Source organism: Taudactylus pleione, unplaced genomic scaffold (assembly GCF_031769625.1).
Source record: "Taudactylus pleione unplaced genomic scaffold, aTauple2 ptg000437l, whole genome shotgun sequence".
NCBI lineage: Eukaryota > Metazoa > Chordata > Amphibia > Anura > Myobatrachidae > Taudactylus > Taudactylus pleione.
In genome coordinates this window covers 2,004,814-2,028,548 of record NW_028284839.1, presented here as the reverse complement: position 1 = coordinate 2,028,548, position 23,735 = coordinate 2,004,814, and the positions used below count along the sequence as shown (strand labels likewise).

General features: G+C 36.9%; 1 protein-coding gene across 4 annotated transcripts in view; it reads right to left on the bottom strand.

Moving 5' to 3' along the window:
- The window catches only part of AJAP1 (adherens junctions associated protein 1), a 325,451-nt gene that overhangs the window by 48,123 nt on the left and 253,593 nt on the right, over positions 1-23,735 (bottom strand). For all 4 annotated transcript variants that reach the window (XM_088447727.1, XM_088447729.1, XM_088447728.1 and 1 more), the window contains one exon: positions 17,060-17,302. In XM_088447727.1, the coding sequence (XP_088303853.1) occupies positions 17,060-17,302 (243 nt within the window). The remainder of the gene's footprint in view (positions 1-17,059; positions 17,303-23,735) is intronic.

The following is a 23,735-nucleotide window of genomic DNA, read 5'->3' as shown; positions in this document are numbered from 1 at the left end:
TGAGCATATAATATTGCCCGAAACACTTCAGAATTCATTCTGCTGCTTTTGTCAGCAGTCACATCATCAATAAATACAAGGGAACCAGTTCCATTGGCAGCCATAAATGCCCACGCCATGACACTACCACCACCATGCTTCACTGATGAGGTGGTATGTTTTGGATCATGAGCAGTTCCTTTCCTTCTCCTTGCTCATCTCTTCCCATCACTCTGGTACAAGTTGATCTTTGTCTCATCTGTCCATAGGATGTTGTTCCAGAACTGTAATGGCTTTTAGATGTTGTTTGGCAAACTCTATAATCTGGTCTTCCTGTTTTTGAGGCTCACCAATGGTTTACATCTTGTGGTGAACCCTGTATATTCACTCTTGTGAAGTCTTGTCTTGATTGTTGACTTTGACACATATACACCTACCTCCTGGAGAGTGTTCTTGATTTGGCCAACTGATGTGAAGGGGTTTTTCTTCACCAGGGAAATAATTCTTCTGTCATCCACCACAGTTGTTTTCCATGGTCTTCCGGGTCTTTTGGTGTTGCTGAGCTCTCCGGTACGTTCTTTCTTTTTAAGAATGTTCCAAACAGTTGATTTGGCCACACCTAATGTTTTTGCTATCTCTCTGATGGGTTTGTTTTGATTTTCAGCCTAATGATGGCTTGCTTCACTGATAGTGACAGCTCTTTGGATCTCATATTGAGAGTCGACAGCAACTGACTCCAAATGCAAATGTCACACCTAGGATCAACTCCAGACCTTTTACCTGCTTAATTGATAATGAAATAATGAGGGAATAGCCCACAACTGTCCATGAAATAGCTTTTGAGTTGATAGTCCCACCACTTTTGGCCCCTTAAAAAGTGGGAGGCACATACAGAATCCATTGTAATTCCTACACCATTCATCTGATTTGGATGTAATTGCCCTCAAATTAAATCTGAAAGTCTGCAGTTAAAGCACATCTTGTTTGTTTCATTTCAAAGCCATTGTGGTGGAGAATAGAGGCCAAAATATGAAAATTCTGTCAATGTCCCAATATTTTTGCACCTGACTGTATATATATATATATATATATATATATATATATATATACCTACTCTCCTGGGACTCTCACTGGCTCCCAGAAAAGCAAGGAACCCTCCCTAGGTGCTTGGTGCTTGGTGAAGTAATTTTCTGTGAATGGTGTAATTATGCCCACCCCCCATGGCACACATTTTTAATTTTTAGGAAATATTTTGGTGATTTTCATGACAAGATCTGCATCAGTTACAAATCAGCACCACCCAATATTTAAAATTACTAATTAGTAGGCAGCAGTTTGTTCTCAAACTAAAAATGTATATACTAGCCTTCGCTGCTTCTAATAGTTCCTCACTGTGACACTGTCATGGATGTCATATGTCATGGTTACTATGTGGAACCACATTCATAATAACTGAATATAAATGTGACTAATCTCTCCTAGTATTATATTTGCATACATCCCTGCTGCCCCAATTTACTCAGGACTGTCCCCAACAGACTGTCGCAGCATCCAATCAGTCAGGACTTTAGATCCAACTGCAGTAATGCTTGGAGGTATGTCGTGCTCACCTACATTCTTAGCAAAGCAGTGGTAAACATGTGCCATGCAACAGTACAGGATGTATTTAGGGGAGGATGGGGGAGTTGGGAACAACCAAGCATGCCCTCAACGTGATACAACCACCTTTTGCAGTGAGCATGCTCATGTCCCAATGACCAGATGTTGAATGTTGGATGATATGTGTCTGTGGTGGCTACATCAGTCTAAAGCAGGGGTAGCCAATCTCGGTCCTCGTGAGCTACCAACAGCTCACATTTTCCAGACCACCTAGCAGGTGCACAGGTGTATTCATTACTAACTAACACATTTGAAAAGATCCACAGGTGGAGCTAATTATATAACTTGTGATTCTGTGAGGAGACCCTGCAAAACATTTACCGTTGGTAGCTCTTGAGGACCAGGGTTGGCTACCACTGGTCTAAAGCAACCACAAATAGAACACTAAAACATGTTATAATTGACTAACATTCATGGTGGATTACCAGGCAATCACCGCATAACAGACAAACCAATAAGTCATGCCAGGTTCACTGTGGTAAAGAAAAGCCAAGGTACTGTAAGCAAGAGCAGGGAACTTAAGTGCATACTATCACTACCTCCACACACTAATGAGAAAAATAAATTTGGTGGAGACATTCCTTAGTAAATGTAATCAATCAAGCTTTCCCAGATAATATCAACAAATGGCTACTGCCCCATTTAAATAATACCACAAAGAAATATGTAATTTACCACACTTTTATACATACCGAGGTCAATTCAATTATCGACCTCATAGTGTTTCCTTGAGAACATGCAAACTAACAAGGATGAAAAAAAAAATCTACCAACTGTAATGACTACTCTGCAATTCTTATATAAATTGACTAACAAGCTATTCAAACATTTTGGCATGTAAAAACTTATTGGAAGCAAATGTACTTCTGCCCTGTACTTCTATGCCCACAATTAACTGACTTCATTAAAATCTTATGTTACTCGAGCCTGATGAAATTTGTCTGTTCTTTTACACTCCTAAAATTTTAATACAAATTGTTTTTTTTCGATCTCTTCAAAGAATTAGTTGATGTGACTTTATTCTTCATTGAACACAGAACACATTTCTAAGCATAGGTCAAGGAATTCTAAAGAATTGAGAATATATTTAAAGAGTAAAATAGCAAATAAAATCAACTAAAACAGTAACATTCTGGGTGAAATGCATAAAACCCTACAGTATTTGCGACTACCAATGTTTTTGTAGATTTTCTTTAATTTTTCCATTTCTACTTTATTACCAAAACTAGTATAGAAATATTTGAATATGTTAAACTTTTGTGAATAACCTCTCACTGCCATTGGATGGCTGTGTGATGTATTTCAGCTGCCTCTTTTAGTCATCTAGGTTGCTCAAGGAGGATGTGCTTTAACTTTGCACAGAAGAACTAGATCACAAGTTCAGAGCAGCAACATGTGTTAGTGGCCAGTTAGTGGTCATCAGATATCTGTTTCCTCTTGCCCAACATTTCACTAAGATGAACAGCAATCAGTGCTTGAGTGGTCATCGGACCACTAAACAGGGGTAACAAACTAAGTCAATTTATTTTTCTATTTGTACTGTTTAATTGTCTTAAGAGCAAACAAGTAAATTGCCTACAGCCCATGGGGTCTTAAACTGACCTGATTTAACACTGCATTGTTTTTATTATTAAGATTACTATTATTATTATTATTATTATTATTATTATTATTATTTATGTTTTGAGGGGCAAAAAAACTTTTCTTTCTCTACTATAATCAGCTACAGGTCATATCAAAAATAGATTTGGCAAAAGTGGTCAACTTCAATATAAATTCCAAACATCTTCTTAGAGGCCAATGAATCTGACAAAGCATTAGTTTAGGGCTAAATAAAAAGCAATGAAGTATTTTCTAGATAATGCAATATATCAATGAATAAAGTAACAGTGATATACACATACAATGCCTAACATGAAGCACAAATGAGACCTAAAAACAGAAAAGGTGTATTAAAAAAAATCTACTTATCCCAGCATTAAGTGATTGGGAAACAATTATGCTTTTACACACATAGGCGAAATGGTTTGAAATTCTTGCCAATTGATTACTGCAAAAATGCAGCTAGTTCCAAATTAAAAACTTGTCTAGTGTCTATTCAACGGAAAATCGTGTAAGGCTCCTTCTTCCCCACACACAATATCTACCAGAATAATCTCACACCCTGTTTAGTTTATGGTAACATTCATATGTTACATTCACAACATTGGTTTTCCATAGAGTATATAAACAATCAAAGTGTAAAGAAAGTCATGAACATCCCAACATACAGTACAGTAATAAACTTTACCAAAATACGATAACAAGTCTTGTACTAATGCAGTGCTGGTGCTCCACAGAAGGCATAAAAATCTAGATATGATTTATATACCCAAAACATTCCTCCAGAACCATGCTTACTTTGGTACACAAGCTATTTCAATATTTCCAAGCTGTGTGAAGGGAAAAAATAGCATCCAGAATACACACAACTCTTTACAGAGCTATTAAGTAGTAAAATTGTATAGCATGTGTACCTCCCACCTGTCTTTTCCTCATTGAGACCATTATTAAAGCTTTCAGTAATCAAAGGCTTATAGTCAAACCAATACATATCAGTATATATAACCTACTGTACTTGTCTTGCTCTAAGCCATGAATATATGTCTCATAAGGCTTTAATGTATTCATTTTGTTTGTTACATGCTCTATCTTAATTATTGTGAATTATGAATCATTATTAAAATCTTGAAATATAATGCATATTGTCATTTGTCTATATTTTATTTGATTGAAATAATTATAAATAGAGATGAGCGGTTCGGTTTTGACTCTGTATTGTCGCCAAATTAGCGCAAGTTCGGATTAGTTCAGATTGATCTAATGAGCTATTCAAAACACTTCAGAACTGGATAGCCAAACTTATGCTGTTATTTGAGATCCAAACATAAACAAGTAAAACCAAACCACTCATAACTATTGTCTTACTATTATCTTATAGTATTGAATACAGATAATTTGCATCACACATTTTAGATTTTAGAATAAACCAAACTGCAAATGTGAAGGCATCAGATTTGTAGTTAAAATTATACCATCACAATTTTTTTTAACTTGTTCTCATTTTAAAATATCTGCGAGATCAGATTTGCTACTGAAAACTATCCAAAATGTTACCCTCATTCTAGAGCAGGATATGATGGTCAATATTGGAGCATGGCCTGAGAAGGTTCTAATTTCATATTGGGATAATGACTATGGCTATGTCTCAAACTCCAAGAAAAAACCAATACAACAAATTGGATTTAGGTCAGGGGTTCTCTTGTACATGTTGTCAGTTTATTTGGATTGTACTATGCATTGATAACAGTTTAATTGGTTGTACGCTACTTCCTGTACTTTGATATTTCAACCTGTATATTTGCATTCTGATATTGTTTAATTAATCCTATCCTTTTGTTTTTAGAGATGGGATCATGAGATTTAGGGCCTGATAGGTGCACTGCACATATTTCTTAAGGTTACTGGTCTGAGACGCAGATTCAAGTAATTTTGGTGGGTTTATCAGGGAGGTGACAGGGGGTGTCTAGCCAGAAGCAGGGCATGTCTCAGGCAGGTCCAAGATTCAGTTACACTAACCACAGTGGTGAGTTCAGATGGAGAAATTGCACCTCCATAGGGCAGGTGCAATTTCCAATGGTGCGTCCAATGGTGCAACCGATGCAACCGATGTTGCATCTTAATGCGCACATTGATGGATTAGCGCAGCTTGTAGGAAGCCCATCGGCTGTGGCATTAGCAAAAAGACGCAGTCACACTGTAAAAATATGAAGTCACGGCTGCAATAGCGTGAGTCTCTGAATCAGGACCTTATTTTTTTTTCTTTTCAGCAATCATTGGACCATCCCCATGTCCGTATTTATAGCATTTATAGGCCCTCATTCAGAGCCGTTCGCTATTTGCGTTAGTTCGTTCAAAAACAAGGGGTGGCTATTCAAATGATCCGTTCGCACATTGCAGTCTGTTCACACCTCTAAGTCTGAACGAGCGAGCAAAACATACGCTCTTTTATTTCTTAAAAAAGCCCCCTGGCCGCACGCACCATACGTCATGTCCGCTATTTATTAGATTAATCGAGTACATCGAACAGGATATGAACTGCTCGCTATTCTTGTGGTTGGTTTTTTCAACCGCTATTTTAATAAATAATATTAATTATGCACACCCATAAAACGCCCGTTTTGACCTTTAAGCACGCCTGCGTTCGGATCTCCACTCCCCGTTTTCAAGCACCTTCCCCTGTTACCACCCACATACGCCTCATTCTGTCACTCAAAATAGCAGGCACTCGCTATATTGCGTACAAACGATTTTCAGCCGCACTGACTGGTTCGCACATGCGTACTAAAAACCGTACGCATGCGCAGATGTGCGAACATCGCTCGGAACGAGCGTACTGCCGCTAGCGAGTGGCTCTGAATGAGGGCCATAGTGTTCTCTTAAATGATAATGTTTTAAATTATGATCTCAACTCAACATCTCCTCCTGCATTATTTTTACATGCAAAATAAATGATTGGTAAAAAAACAAGTGGCAATTTAAAAACAAATAAATAAATAAATGGGGGAAAAAATTTTGCATAAAATCAACAAAAAATGTGTTTCTTTGGTGTCCCTGAACAATATCGTAAACACAAGTCTTGCGTTGTAAGAAACATTCAAATTGTCCAAATTTCTATGCATTTAACTGCTTGAGCTTGTATGGTTTTTTTTAAATAAATATTGTTTACTTATCTAACTGCCATAATGCTCAGATTGTGATTTTAATTCCATTTCTAGAACAGTCTCGGCAGTGATAAAATCCTAATCAATCTAATATTCTATGGATTCCTAGGAGAAGAGGTATTTCAGAAGTAAACCACATGCGGAGATAACTGTTTAGTGAATGCTAGAACTTGACATTACATTCATTACTCCAATGATCCTGCTGATATGTGGATAGATTTCATTCATTAGGATGTGCCCATGGCAACATTTATTCTCTTGATGAAGCTGAATTCTCAGGGAATTGCACATGTAACATGTTGTCAATGTCCTTTCAAGGGATTCCGTGCAATATCCGTGGACATTCTATAGACAAAATCTCACTTCTCTTCCTTTGGCAACATTACAAGTATGAAGACTGTAGCTTCAGGGGGTAAGACAGATGGCGTGCTTGATATGATGTATGCAAGCACAGTGCCCGGTGATGTAGCAGAACTTTTGATGGGGATAGGTGATAACGCAAACATCAAATAAACTCAGCAGCAAACTCACAAACATTTGATTTTTGCTTTGTTGATAATTTAGCATCTTATAGTAATGTTTGCAAAATTCAGGTTTCAGCTTCCTGCTGTGGCCTGAACACATATATTGCAATATATTGTTCCAGTTGTATTCTTTCAGGTCTTTGTGATTGCATTTATCATTTCATATTCAAGAAATTCTAGAATAAAACCAGATTTCCTGATAAAATAAAAAGGGTTAGGAAGATCCTTCAGCTTCACAATAGGGACATAATGCATTTAAGCCTCTCCGTTTCAGGAGGAGAGATTTCTGGGAAACTACTTAAATCAGCCATTTGACAATAATAATTTACATGATAACATTTTGTTGCAATTATTTCCACACTCGTCGGCTTCACGTATTCACTGTCCTGTACTTATGAGCTCTAACAAGGCCAAAACAGGCAGTATTGAGCACTAATTCAAGGGACAAACTATTCAGTTTCCAAGAGCTCTGTATTACTGACAGTCTAAAAATGTTTCTTAATTAAATGCAGTACTGTTTATCATTGGTCCAATCAACTTCACAAATCACTTCCAAACATTAATAAATTTGCGTATGTACAGTAGGACTATGCAAGTTATCTTAAAATAACTTAGTACAGAGCTCAAGACATATTTAATAATTTGAAGGGAAGTTAGATTTGAAAACATGACCATCATTTTTGCTTAAAGATAGTCTGCATTACAGTTTAAAGATATTGTTGCACCACTTGAACTTCAGATGGTACTGCAATATTTCTGTGAACATCATCAACTTCAGTTGAAAAATGTGGATTTGGTGATGCAATATAGACCAATCCTTAAAGGTAGGGGAAGGTGGGTGTGCATAGGTTAATATTTTTATTTTGTAAAGATTTGGGGGTTTTTTATTTACAATCAAGAGCTTTGGACAGCTTAATTAACTTTTTCACCCACTTTTCCATTACCTTGATGCTTTTGTTGCATGGGTTTTGTTACAAGCTGTGTACTTCATATCATTTTTTTTATAAATTGTGCTGATGAGCAGGGTTCCTGTCAGGGGGTTGGTACAGGTACAAATTATTTGGGCATGGACCTCCCTCATGTGCCAGTAATTGCAATTAAAATGGCTTCATCTGAGCCAAATTATGAGAAGGGGAAAGTTTTCACACTTCTCCTGTTGCCCCCAAGAAGGGGACATGCCATGAGGAAATCTAAGCAAACTGCTTGATTCAAGTTGTATATATGACCATAGAGTATTTGGTTGTTACTTTGCAATTAAACCAGCAGTTGTGGATTAATAGCTAGCCAAAAGAGGTACATAAGCAGAAAATATATGTGGCATTACCAACATAAAACTTAATTAGACCCCTTATTTAATTTCCATTCTTTGAAATTTTATGAGGATATTTTATTTTTACAGCATGAATGTGTGATTACCTGCTGTATGAGTAGATTTCTACTGTGAAATCGCTCATGATTGGCTGAGAACTTGGCAGCAGAAGAGGACATCCCAGGTTTGAATATGACCAGGCCAAATGACAATAAGGTCCAATCCTGGGACACCCTTATTGCAGAGTCCAACAGCCAACATCAATAAATAACGTGATACAACCCTGGGAAACCATCCGTTTAAATTACTTACTAGGGGACTAAACCAGTAAAACCATATTGTGAGAAGCCTGAGAAGAGAATTAACTCTATTTTGCTCACTTTCTTATGAAAGCCAAGACGGCTCATTCAGCAGCCTATTACTGCCACTGCCATATTTATGTTAAATAAATTAAATTTCACAGCTGTAAAATAGCAGACTTGGATCAGGTAATAAATATTTAAAAATATAAATAACTAAAATGTAAACTGACATACATATCTAGAGTGATGCATAGTTTGTTTTGATGCAATATGCCAAACAAGCATAACGGTGGGCTTGAATATATGTATACTTAAAAGCCTCGCTGATACAAACTGTCAGTTGACATACTGTATAGCACTGCTAAATTCTTTTTTCTCTGTATCCTATTCAAGGTGGTAGCAGTCACCTTCAAGCAGCTGCTTATAAAACTGAATATTGCTCAGCGTCTGGTAAATATTTAGCATTTTTGTTTATGATATCTGTTCTATCTGATCACCAATGTACTATGTAATTTGCTGCATGTTCCAATAACTAAGCAGATATCTGGACCCAACATACACTGGGTCGCTAATTGCTGTGCACAGCGTTGCAGGGTTGTTGGGTTTTTTTTGCCTCTCTCTCATTTCTGTCCCCCTCCCATCTTACTGTCTCTCATCTCTTCCCCCCATCTTCCTGTCTCTTATTTATGTCCTTCTCAACTTCCCATCTCCTTGTCTCTCATATATATACCCCTTAACCCTATTCTCCCTGTCACTCATCTTTGTTCCCCTACCTCCTCTTCTTCCCATCTCTCATCTGTCCACCTCACCCCGTTCCCTGTCTACCTATCTCTCAACTCAAGCAGGTGCTGCCAGGAGCAAACAGTCCTGTTATAACAGTGCTGGAGGGAGACGGCAGCTATGACTGGAAGTCTGCCAGCCAGTGAGAGCTGGGAGGGGGAGGGAGGGAGTGTGGCCTCCCTGCAGCTAGACACACTAGTCCCAAGATCTAGTAGATTATTTACTGTAACAGATAAACATGTAGTGAAACAATGAAATTGTGTTCAGTAGATTGAAACAAAGGATAATGTATCAACTACATAGTTAACAAGACACTTGGTACAGGTACAGCAACAATTGATAATCTATCAATAGAAAAATCACCGATCCCTAACAACCAATTACAAATGCTGGCCATCAATTATAGGAAAGCACAGAAATCAGAAGTGATTTTTTTTTTTAATAAATAATACATAATAACATTTTTAAATTATATTTAAAAAAAATACTACATAAAAGGCATATTTCATAAAATGATAGTGGCTATAATAGACAATGTTTTTAGATGCTGGGGAGAGTATAAATGTAAATGGTAATTGTATTGAGAAACAGTATCACAGATTTATTGAGTAAGTGTAATATTTTAATTAATGATTTTGCAACAGAAAAACACATCAATTAATTTAATGTGGTCAAACATGTTTTGTTTCAATATGGAATGTGTAGCAGTGTCACACAAAGTCACAGTACAGTGTGGTTTGTTCTATTTTCATATTACATACATAGTATTGAACACTAAACACTGTTCTCATACCACCTTCTAATCAATTCTGGTATTTTCTTTGATCATACAGAGACATTGACCATATATGAGGCACAGCCCATGATCCAAATTCATGTTAGAGAGGCAATTTTGGTATCAAATAATATCTATCCTAATGTCCTGCTTGCACTGTATGATAATCTTATTAGAAAGATGTATCAATCTTCCTATTTGTTGATATTCAGTACTGGATGCACAGTGCTGCTATACTGCAATTTTTCAGTCAGCTAGTCTTCTTCACCATACTGGTCTGGTAGAGATATGCATAAATACAGATTTCTCATCTCCATTGGCACTGGACATCATGGCACCTTCAAATAGTTGAGTGGGAAGGTTTGCTCTATCAAGAGAGCACTATATTCTGAGTAAACCTATATCCATATTTGATTAAATGAGCAGGTAGAGCATTTAAGCTAGTGATCACCTATCTTAAACAATATAGTGCTCTATTGATAGAGCAAGCCTCTAAATCTGTACAACTGTTTTTGTAATACACAAATGTTACCATTTTCATGTATACTCTCTCCAGCACCTGAAAAGTCCTCCCATCATAACTGCTAGTATTACCCATACATAAGGATGGAACCCTATAGGAAGAAGGCAGCTGCGGAGACCTGAATAGTGCAGCTAGGATCCCATAAGCCATTCATAAAATGTTGCATAGTAATTAAAGTGGTTGGAACCCACTTACCTCCAGGCCACATCATATTAATTATCATTATTGACTGGTAGACTCGGCAGCAGAAGGGAGTATAGGGCCAAATAGGGAATACCAGGGTTGGATGTGAGCATGATATGATTGGTTAACATCCAACCCTGAGACACCCTCTTCAGTGAAGTATATCCAACTGCTGGCTAGGCCCAGGGACAATCGCACTAATAACTGTGATGATACAGATGAATAAAAGAGTGTAAAAAGGTTATTGCCCTTTATTTACACTCCTAGATGTCCTTCAAAGATGTCCATGATGACCGTCTCTCCTTCACTGATGATACATGTAAACAAAGCATTGCATTCTGCTTCTCTGTTTTACCATTGTTCATGCAGCTCAGACATGTATTATCCAGTTCTTGATAACATACAGAACATTGCATGACTACCCATGCATAAAGTCAAGGGCCAACTCAGACTTTGAGGGCAGACTAGTAGCTGTTGCCTATCATACTTTTAATAATGGCACCGAACTAGAAGTTTCCATTATAACAAGGTTATACTGAATCTTTTAGTATGCCATTTTGGAATGTGAAACTATCTTCCTACTGGTCATATGGGAAACACATAGGAGGCTTTTAAAAGGAATGTCCTATATTAAAGGGGTTTCCAAATTGTAGATGTATTCAGTTCAATACTAGGTGCCTCACACTCTGATCCTGTACCTAATGACACATCCTTATCCTCTCTGGTTTCCAGCTGTATTTTTCAACCATACAGTATCATTATTTTATTAAACAGTGTTATATTCACAGAACAACTTTTTGTTGTATCACAAACAAATAACCCTTATCTCAAGACATTGGTATAGATTGGTAATGCTTCTAAACAGAAAAACTTGAGGTGTCACCATAGCAACCAATCAGATTTTACCTATCATTTAGTACATTTAGTAAAAAGTTATCTATAATCTGACTCTTTGCTTTGGGTGACACCTCCAATATTTATATTTAAACATTTTAGTAAATCTGCCTCATAGCCAAAAACCACAAGAGTAAGCCACAAATGTAAAGCAATGTATTTAATTAATGTTGCAAGAGGAATATGGAAGCCAACACATATTGTTACACAGTTCTTCATTTTCCGTTGAATAGATACAGTAGTTTTAATCATTGGATTTATTACACTTTTTAATTGTAGACTGAAAATATTTTAGTACAAAGTGATTCCCACAAAATGAAGCAGCATATATAATTTATATATGCTTATGTTCTTTTTAAAGTAATAAAACACATTTTGATCTGAAAAAAAAGAGTAAAATATACTAAGAACATTGTCCAAACTTTTTGTTTTTCTCTTGATCAACAAATATCAGTGGTTTCGGTAATCAGTACTCCTTTATGTGGCACCATTACCCAAAGGGCCACGTAAACAGCTTTACTTCATAATGCCACTTTATTATATTAGATATAATGAAAATATATGACATTTAAGAACCAATGCATTATGAGAATTCATTCAAATATAATAATCATGCACTTTTATGAAGCAGTTTTAATTAATAGGAGTTTGGTTGGATTAAATGTAGCAGGAAAAGTAATGACATAGATTATTGATTTTTATAACTAATACTCATAGAACAGCTGACACATTGAAGGTATACACAAAACATTTAAGCTGCGGCTGTCTATCCAGGGAAAGTACTGTCATGAACACATGAAGAAAAATAGCCTGGGGAAAAAAATGTGAATTATAGATATATATATAGTATATGTCATGAACACATAAAAAAAAATAGCCTGGGGAAAAATGTGAAATATATATATATATATATATATATATATATATATATATATATATATATATATGTATATATATATAAACAAAATAAAAAAAATAAAAAAAAATATATATATATATATATATATATATATAGTATCCCAAAATTGCCGGCACTCAATACTAAAGCTAACATCTGGCCTCGGTGTTCTATGTCAGAAAATACATGCACGAATCCAATAGAGGAGACAGACACTCGGAGGCACTCGTGTCTCTGTTCTGTTTTTGCTAGATCACTTCACCCGTGGAATCCGGGATTTTCATCTTACAGGAGGGAGCAGCGGTCCGTCTATATTCAATCTGGACATTAGCTACACATCTGATTGCATGTAACAGTACTGACCTGTCCAGCGCTAGCCATTTTTCCTATATGTTATATATATATATATATATATATATATACATATATATATATATATATATAAATATACTGTATATTTCACATTTTTTGCCCAGGCCCAGACTTACTGTATATTGACTTTACTTTTCAGTCTAGACAGACATAATGGAGTAATCCTGCATGGTGAGTTTACAATCGTTACAATTCAATACAGCCAAAGGAAAAATATAAGATAGTCACTGTGAGGTTATTATTTTACAGCAAAGCTGAGAAAATCTCATACTTATATAAACATATGGACCATATTAAAATCTTAGGTTCCACTTGTACTTGAAGTGTTTCTTTACTTATCTAAACCACTTGAAAGACGGAAAAATATTTCCTTCTATTGTTTAAGTCATTGGAGCTGTAGTTGCCTGGTGTTTACAGATTACTCATAAAGGTGAAGACTTACAGTGCAGGATTTATAGAACCCAAGTCATAGACACTACTAGGGGTTTTATATGAGCTGTCTGTGTTATGTTTGTCTCTTTAATTGCTCTTGTACTCATTCCAGAAAACTTGTTGATGACTCAACGTAGTTGGCTCAAAGGTGATTAATTGGCTTGTCCAATAGCATTATGGGCACACTGTTGTGTTTCGGTAGTGGATAGATCCCCTTCTCTAGATTTACCCTAACATCATCAGTTACTGTCCAACGTCATGCCTTACTATCCGTGTGGACATAGAGGGGAATATAAACCTGTGGTGAGCTAAACGAGCCACCGTGCCAGAAGCGTGGCGAGCAAACAAATTTATTCTTTTGGTGGCCTTTATGGGCATGGAGCCGCACTTCCACCCTCATTCCACGTCACTTCCAAGGAGCGATACACTACTGTTGTGTTTCCTCCTGTATACCAAAATACAAAGCCCAAATAACTACCCCCTCCCCACATTTCCTAGTAACTGTTTACCATGACCCTCTAATTAATATTGTGAACAACATAAGTAAATTCTAGACTTTTCTTTGTTTATCATCAAATTTCTATTAATAATATTAAACACCTGAGCTTCAAATATGTTGTACCTTTGATCTAGGATTATGAGATGTACATAAGACATCCCACTAAAAATAGGGTTACTGTCTCCTCCAAACTGATACTAACAATAAACTTTTGCAGAGCTCAACTATTACCAGCCTTTGTGACTATTATTTTACCTATTTGCACCAATATATAAGCATATGCAATTTAACTGTATAAGCAATTTATCTCTTTCCAGAGCTTAGTACATCTCCCCCAAAGTCTCTACAGAAATAAATATGTTTTTTATTACAACACTGCCATCCATTCTTATTATTCCCATTTCTGTTGTTCTTGCTATTATTATTATTATTATTATTAGTAGTAGTAGTAGTAGTTGTATTATTATTACTTATACTTTTGCAACAGTTTTTCCTCTCAGGAAGTTCCCAGCCCCCTCAACCCCCAGTTATTTAGACTTTTGGCTTTATTGTTTTGCGGGAAAAAACAGCAACCATGGCAATCATGCTGTAGGTGCTCTCCCCGCCAATACAGGAATTTAAGTTGATCTTGCCCTAGTAGGTGTGTCTTTTTGTGTAATTGACAAGGGAGCCTGGATATATTGAGTTGGTGATGGCCTGGCAGTCTGGCAGTTGCCCCCTTCCAGGCATTGAGTTTTTGGCAATAGAATGGCAGTTGGCCCCCATCTAAGCCATAAGTTGTTATTGTTGGGCCGGCATAAAGGCATTACATTATTGGTGATAAGCTGGCAGTTGGACCTCATCGACACCTTTAATTGGATTATTTGGGCAAGATGGCAATGCTGGGCCATTCTTTCTTTGCCACCAATTCTTTTCCCTCCTTTTCGATAGATAATTAGATAAAGCTGACCCTTTTTCCTACCAATATGTCTCAGTGTATTTATTGTAAATATTTCTTCTATTTACCAGGTGTAGAAATGTAGGCAGACATTAGCCGATATGGTGTAGTGATGCACTAAACTTCCTATCAAAATGATGACTGAAGATATGATCAATTGCTTTGGGGTCTCATTATCATGACCTATGATCCTACCATCCAGGAAGTGTGCCACTTCATGGCTTGTATCTATGTTTAGGTGACCCACACTTTTTAGCAGACTTTTTTCATGGGCAACTGTAAAAGTTTCAACATACGTGTGGTAGTCTAGAGGGCCTCACAATTACATTTAACAATTATATTTCATCCAGTCCTTGTCACGAGGACAGTTCTAGGCCGACTCATAGCCACAGTTTTTGTTTGCAGAAAGAAATATTAAATAATAAAAGTCACAAAAAATATGAAGACCCAGTAGACAGCAGCAACCCTTAATTGAAATTTCATGTCAGCTACCCTACCTTATGGCATTGCTGTTTCAAGAGAAGAGTTATGTGTTTTCATGTAATTTCTAGTAATTAAGTATACTAAAGTAAGTAAGTATACTAAATTCTGTAAAACTATGTTACAGGTTTTTTTATTAAAACAATGATGTTTACATCATTGATGTTCTAATGGCTGCAAAAATGTTTTATTTGTTGACCAAGAGAAAATAAAATGTATATGCATATAATTTCAAAGTCTTTCCTGACTTCAAATATTCTCATTTAGAGACAGCAATTATGGAATGTTTATAAAAGAAATAGACAAAAAATTTACAAAAACAGCAGCAGTTATAAATTTCCCACCCCTGCTACCATATGCTCCCCTAAAAATCTATAATTTGGCTCAATCTATTCCAACAAACATTGCAATTTAACAATACAGCTCAACATCTCATTATTTTTACATGTTATGTAATTAATTAATTATTCTTATGTCCAAAATGAAATTGTTTGAGGAAGTATGCCACAAAATAAATATCTGTACTGTCATTAAGCTATTAAATATTTTATTTCCTAATACATTTCTCCAATTTATTTTATATATTATTCTCATCCTCTATTATCCTCTATTAAATCACTGCGAGTAAAAAGCTAATATTATCGAGTGATTATATCTACAGTATATGTTATAACTACCGAAGGCAAACACATTAAAAATTAAACTATATTTTGAATATGTTGAAATTGCTAAAAAAAAAACTCCATATTTATATTAAACTTAAAATGATCTCTTTTTATTTTCAATATTTCATTTTTATTAGGGTCTTTTTGTTTTATGGAAACAAATGTTTAGTATCTAAAGTGATGTAATTGGAAAGTCTTTCAATTTGGTTTACAAATTAGATAGATAGATAGATAGATAGATAGATAGATAGATAGATAGATAGATAGATAGATAGATAGATAGATAGAGATAGATATGAGATGACAGATAGACAGTTAAAAAGTTAGATAGATAGATAGATAGATAGATAGATAGATAGATAGATAGATAGATAGATAGATAGATAGATAGATAGATAGATAGATAGATAGATAGATAGATCTAATACATATATAATAATTGCGGGGCATTTTTTACACATGTACTAATGTCGACAATCGAATGGATGTAATGTATTTGTTTGTTTTTTGCTTTAACATCAAACTTCTCTAATTATCTTTTTTCTTTACTAGTGTTACAGATACTAATAGCCTAAGAGGGGTCTACACCTCACTGTAACAAAATCCTTGCTGTCCCTGCAACGATATATGAATCCATAAACCATATTAATATGTATTCATTATATTTATGTGCTGTACTCTAGAATGCTTGTAAAAATTAAAAAATATGGGCAGACATCCAGCAGTAGTCCTTCTCCGATGTGCAATGCGCAAATGAAGGGCTTAAAATCTTCATCATAGGGGCTACACTATGAATCTGCTGATCAATGCAACTCTTCACAATGGTATTAATATTTTTTTCTCATAAATTTAGTTGTTTTTTTTTAAACTATAGTTGTGACATCTCTCACCTTAGAGGGAGCAATGATTTCCATTATATTTGATAGTTCTCTCTAGCTTGCCTAGATTTATAAAATAAAATGACATTTAATACAAGTAATACACATAGCGGGGAGCACAACTTGAGAACTAAATGAAAGCAAACAAACAACACAATGTTTATCTTCTTTGAATATTTTATGGACGAAACACTTGAGCTCTCTCACCTATTGCCATTGAATGTTGTCTTATAAGCTCCAGTTTGGTGTAGTGCCTCATCTGTATAGACCGGTACAGGAGTCCTTACACACTCATGGGAACACTGCAGCGTTTCATTGTACGCAGTAAATATATCCATGTTACTGGGCACACGGGCTGGGGTAAAGTCCGTCAGGTTTTGGCAGCTCTCTTCTTGCTGATTTATTTTTCGCTGGTGGCTGTTCCTCCTGGCATTACCCCTTTGTGCACAACTATAGGAAGATACAGAGAAACACTGTTATCCATATACTGTACAGATTATATTAGAGAATATCACATAACATGGCACAACAGAAGGCATAGGAGGGGGGACATAACTTAAATGTATATTGTTTCAGTAAATGTTTATGGATTATGTTTGTATTACTTAACTGTGGAATATATTGACCTTTTGTAAACAGTAGATGCTTATTTTCAGCACACAAGCATACTGGTTAGATTTGCTGGCTTAATGCAGTAGAGACATGGGTATGATTGCGTAGATGGTCCTATCTGTGTGGAGTTTGCTTGTTCTCCCCCAAGTTTGATTGGCTTTCCTCTGGGGGTTTTTCCGGTTTACTCCACCTATATACCACTAGGTTAATTGGCGTCTGACAACATTAGCACACTTGTGTGTGTGTCTGTGTCATAGGAAAAATAGATTGTAAGCTCCACTGTAACAGGGAAATAATGTACTTTTTTCAAATTATAAATCACCATAGAGTTTCCTGATTTTCATAAAAGCCATTGGTCTAATATTAAATAATATTAAGAATGAAAATAATAAAAATAATGCATTTTGAATACTAAACAAGCAACTACGATACATGAGATAATGTGACGTTTACTGTATATAAGGTTATTAGAAGTCTCCGATGACTCCCACAATTTTTTCATTTAAGGGGGGGTTCAATGTAATTATTTTTCCTACAACAATTGGATCAAAATTTCACAGAAAATATATTTAGCTTTTTTATACAAATATCTACAATTCTAGACATAACAAATTTAAATGTCCTGTCTAGGACTCATGATCTACACTTTGAACAAAATAGGAGTAACGCCCTAATAGAAGTTACTTTGCCCCAATAAAAAAGGTGAGTTATCACATTGAAAGCAAAGGTACAACAGACAAGAGTCACAGTTTATAATAATAACTACATAGTGCTGTTACAATGCATTGGTGGTCAATGGGTGTGGTATAACTGGTCATCAGTAAATAGGTCAACAATGAAAAGGTCAATACCAGAAGGTTGACACATTCTGAATGTCGACAAAAGAGAAACATGATCATTAGGTTGACAACTAATATGTAGACATGTATATAGGTTGTCATTGTTTAATGGTACACACATTGAAAAGGTATACATTTCACATGTTAATACAAAAATGTTGACATGTGTTTTGTTTTTTTAATTTCAGCCTAACCCTAACCCTTAACCTAACCCAAACCGCTAATCCTAAACCTTACCATAAAAATCATCAAAAAAACCATACATTTAGTATCAACATGTTAAATGTTGACCTTTTGAATGTGTCAACCATTTGATCATGTCACCCTAAATACATTTCCATATATTGGTGATCAACCTAATGACCATGTCTGTTGACATCAAGAATGTTTCTACCTTCTGGTGTTGACCTTTTCATTGTTGACATTTTTACTGTGGACCAGCTGACTGGATACTGGTCAAATTTGCACTTTGTGACATTGAGAAAACAGTGCCAGCTGATTATGTGGGGAGATGTATCAAAGCTTGGAGAGAGATAAAGTGGAGAGACAGTAAGTAACAACCAATCAGCTCCTAACTGTCATTTTTCAAACACAGATGGAGAATGGCAGTTAAGTGCTGATTGGTTGAAACTTTCTCTTTCTCTAAGCTTTGGCACATTTACCCAATATGGTATATGTTAATCAAAGACAAACTCTGGGCCTGATTCAAATTTGGGAATTGAGTAAGAAAGAACAAGTAACTGTGCTTGGTAATACTGTACCATGGGACAGATGGTGGGACAGATTTAAAATGTGCAGAGAGATTTAGATTTAGGAGGGATGTGTCCAAACTGAAATCTAAATTGCCGTGTAAATATAAATCTGTCCACCATGTGTGGGCTACAGGCAAAAGCAGACAGTTTTAACTCCACATGCAAAAAAATTATGTTTTTGCACCCCTTGCATTGCTACATGGTTTGTCCAGGTAACAGTAAAGCCGCATAGACACTAGACGATGTGTGTATACGGAAACATCGTCAGTGATGGGACCCTGCTGGGGTGCCAACATCGGCAAGTGTACCGATGTTGGTCACGACAAATGACAGTGGAGGCAGGGGGGGTAGCAAGGCCATGCTGCATTCGGCAGCATGGCATCGTTAACAATATCCCCAGATTGAGCTGCATGTTCATCCAACTGAGGATATCGTTAATGACCCGCAGGAGCGCGCATCATTGGTCGTTCAATTCATACACACTGGAAGTGATCAATATAATGTTGAATAGTATAGTTATCGTTCATAAATATCGTCTAGTGTGTATGAGCTTTTACTTGCTATGTCTTACTCTATTTAGAAATCTGAATCAGGCCCTCTGTTACTAGGAGTTAAGCTATAGTATAGCTGGGATCAAGTGGGTGCTGATAGTGTACAGTAGTATGAAAAGTGAAAAGAGTGAAAAAGTGGACCAATGGAGAAGTTACCCATAGCAACCAATCAACTTTGAGATGGCATTTGTATATTCTAATAAGTGATAGGTAGGAGCTGATTGCCTATGAGCAACTTCTCAACTGGTCCAATCTAATATGTAGATTGAAGCAGAAAAGATGACATAATGGGTCCGACACCCAAGAATTAATAAAAAAGAAATGAGATTCCAGTTTTGTGAACTTGGCATATTTTATATACTATAAATCCATGCAATAAAAATATGGCTCCGAAGTCAATCTGTATACAAGAAAGAAACAGAAGGGGTTGAAGAATGAAGAATTGCCATTGCCATTATACAAACTACTGTTACTGTAAAGAACCCACAGAAGAATTTGTTAATAATAAAATAATTTAGTTACAATACAAAAATGACACTAGTAGCTAAACTACAATGGTATTTCAATTTGGCATTTGGACAATAATTATTTTATTTAAGGCATCATACCACAACATATTTTTTGATAATTATTCTCCATTAAAATCTTTGGCCTCCTTTCATCCAATATTTGATAATAAGCTCTGACCTTTCTTATTTAACTTGCACTATGGGACCAATCCTGGAGCTAGAGTGAAAAAACCGTAGTGTTGGCAAGGAATTGGTATGATTTACTGTCGGACCATTGCCCGGCAGTTGGAATCCCGACAGCGACATCCCAGCAGAGGAGGAAATCCCGATCGTCCCCAGGTAAGTATATACTAACCTATTTCTACCCCCTAACCCTAACCCTCCCTTAGGGGTACCTAACCCTAACCTTCCCCCCAGTGCCTAACCCTAATCCCCCCTTTAAGTGCCTAAACCTAACCCTCCCTTCCCCGCCGGGGGGGTGCCTAACCCTAAGTCCCCCCCCGGGGGTGCCTAACGCTAACCCACCCTTCCCCTAGCCTAAACCTAACCTCCCAGGGGGTGCCTAACCCTAAGTACCCCCCGGGAACCCTAAACCTAACCCTCCCCCCCGTGGCTATCTGCGCTTGGCGCCCAGCGCCCCTTCTAACGGGATGCCGGGCATCGGGCTCCCGGCGTATGTCTAAAGACATGCGTCGGCATATCGATGCCTGTCTTTAGACCCTTGCCGGGATATGACAGTTGGGAAGCCAGCTGTCGGGATTAGGTCCGCCGGCTTCCCGACTGCATACCTTTTGGCAATGTTCTGAGGTACTGTGGGCCCCACCCGCTCTTTTCTTTGCCAGACCCTACACCAAATTTTGCTGCGGACACCAGCTATGTCCACTTATGCTCCTGGGGATCATAATCCATGAATCCATGTTCATGACTAGAGGGAGGGCCTGCTGTTATAGATAATAGAGATGTCACAGATGAATGGTCAGCACTTGACTGCTACATTTTGGAGATATCTAAATATGGATGGCCCAGTCTTTCGCTATACAACTATGAGCTCCATGTACTGATACTCCACTTACCATGGAGAAAAAGCAGCTCCTGCTTTGCCTGTTAGTGTTGCGAAGTGAAGGTAGCTACTTCGCTGTTTATTAACAAGGGCCTTGCTGTAAAGGGTGAACATACTGTAAATTCCCTCAGCAGTGCCCGCATAGTTGACAGCGCAACTTGAATGAGTTCTGTGCATGCGTATTACTGATGCTGTGCTCTCTGCCATAACAAGGTCCAGAGCGCCCTGTGCCAGCCCTGCCCCCTAAGCACATGACATCATGATATTGCTCAGTGGGAGGCGGTGTCATCTGTACTGGGGAGTGCAGCACTGCCCAGAGCATCCTGAGGACACTCCAAATGACTATACAGATGGCAGGTTGCATGTGGGTGGCACAGCCTCACCGGCTACAGGACATGGTGGCCTTCAAGGCACCCTGCTAGCCGTTGGTCAGAGACAGTGCGGCCCAAAGAGCCCTGCACACTGTGTGGCAGCACCACTCGCACATTACTAGGTAAAGCTTTAAAGGGTTTCTATTTTTTGTATCAACTTTATTGACAATCAAACAAAGTTACAGAGAAGACGTCCAGATTGTCTGTCTTCAGCTGGAGGCAGATAATTGGAGCTACTAGCTATGAAATCAATGCAAGAGAAGACATCTGCAGGTGTCTTCTGACCTTAGCAACACCTGGGTCACTTAGCGCTATCATAGGTGCCTATAGCAGCAATGCTCTGGTCCTGGACTTCCCGGGTAATTTATGATTGGTGGCGGCTCTAGAGGTAGGGCTACAGCACAGTCCAAAATTCAAATAGGGGAGTCATACCAACTACCAGTGAGCCCCAGCCAGTGGTGTTTGGCAGCGTGTGAAATGACAGTTGGTGTGGCTACCCTATTTGAATTTGAACTGTGCTGCAGCCCCACCTCAGGGTAGTCCAGGACAAGAGCATTGTGTCCTTCCTGACGAGGGTCATGTTGGGAGGTATGCTATTCTAAAGTGCTTTTAGCCAGAGACAAAGATGTAAAGGTGTTTTCTTTGTCATTTTTGTTTTTACCCCTTATCTCACTTTAATACAATCAATAAACAAAGACTCTAACATGAAAGTAGTCATATGGATAATCTTTTTTATTTTATTTTTTAAATCTCTCCATTTGCATAGTTGTAATCAATTTGTTTCAAAAGAGTGCACTGATATTTTATTTTTATTTTTTTTGAGAAATGAACTGTTTTCCCTGGTAGCTGTGTCAGTAACCGAGAAATCTATTCACTTGATTTATTAAAAAGTTAGAACCATTATACTTAAACTGTCTCCAGTAAGTCAGCTGCAGCTAGGTGCACTAACTGGCGGTTTTCAGTGTATTTTTCCTGAAAGAAAAGAGTCATGACAGATTCTCACTGGAAAATACTGTATTTCTGATACATTTTAGATTATGTTCAATAAAATAAATTGGTAGGAATTCAGAAGTGTCATCAACTTCTCAGTTAAGAGGTTTAGTCCAAGGAATTAATACTTGCAAGATATGATATTACCAATTACAATATTTATTTCCATAAGCCATGGGCATTTTTCTAATGGAAATAAAAAAGGTTATATGACTCTATGGTCTGCCATAAAAAGGATATACTGCAACCTGCAAAATAAAACTCCATCTAAAGTTTATAGGCGCTCTAAATGTTTTCTGCGAATGGATCCACTAGAAGTAAATTATGAACTCACTTGTGGTGTAATATACAACGCAATTACTTCAAAGCAGAAAAAAATATATATTTTTGTTTTGTTTCTTTTCTTTTTTTTTTTTTAGCTTTACAGAAAAGTATAGATTTACTGAAAGCTTGCTTGCAATGCTACAAAAATATATGGAAGAAGAAGATATTTTGGCAGCTTATTAAGATGAATGCTTTTTTCTGGTCCTGATCTGCTATCCGAATGTAGCTGGGATCGCCCCCAAAACAGGGTGGCAATCTTTAGGTTTTCATTGATAAACCTACATGTAAAACTCAGCATTTAGTATGGCTGTAGCTGTCTTTTATATTTATGTAGCAAAACAGTCTAAAAATGTCCCCTTAGTATATATGTAACATGCACCGCATCTGAATATCTTTCTTTCTCTCGCTCTTTCTATATATATTATTATCATTTACAGTTACTGGGCATATTTATTATATATAAAACTAGAGATGTGCGCTTCGGTGCTCCAGAAATTCGATTCCACCCGACTTTCCTGAATCCAAGCAGATCCGATTCTGATTTCCTGAGGAGATCCAGATAATTCTGAGTCGCATATTTTGATCGTTCAGCGGTTCGGAATTCGGATTTTAAATTCGAATTTCAGGTTTTGGATTGCATCATTTTAGCTCTTTTTAAAAACTTTTTAATATGTACAAAAAATAAAAAATCCAGATCCAAAACCAAAACACGAAGATGAATACAGATTCAATACCAAAACAAGGGGGTCAGTGCACATCTATATATAAAAGGTTAAGGACAATGACTTGCAATAAAGAATTCTTGCACAGCTAGGGTATGAATAACCTACTGTATAACTAACATTATTATTGGTAATTTCTATAGCGTAAACGTA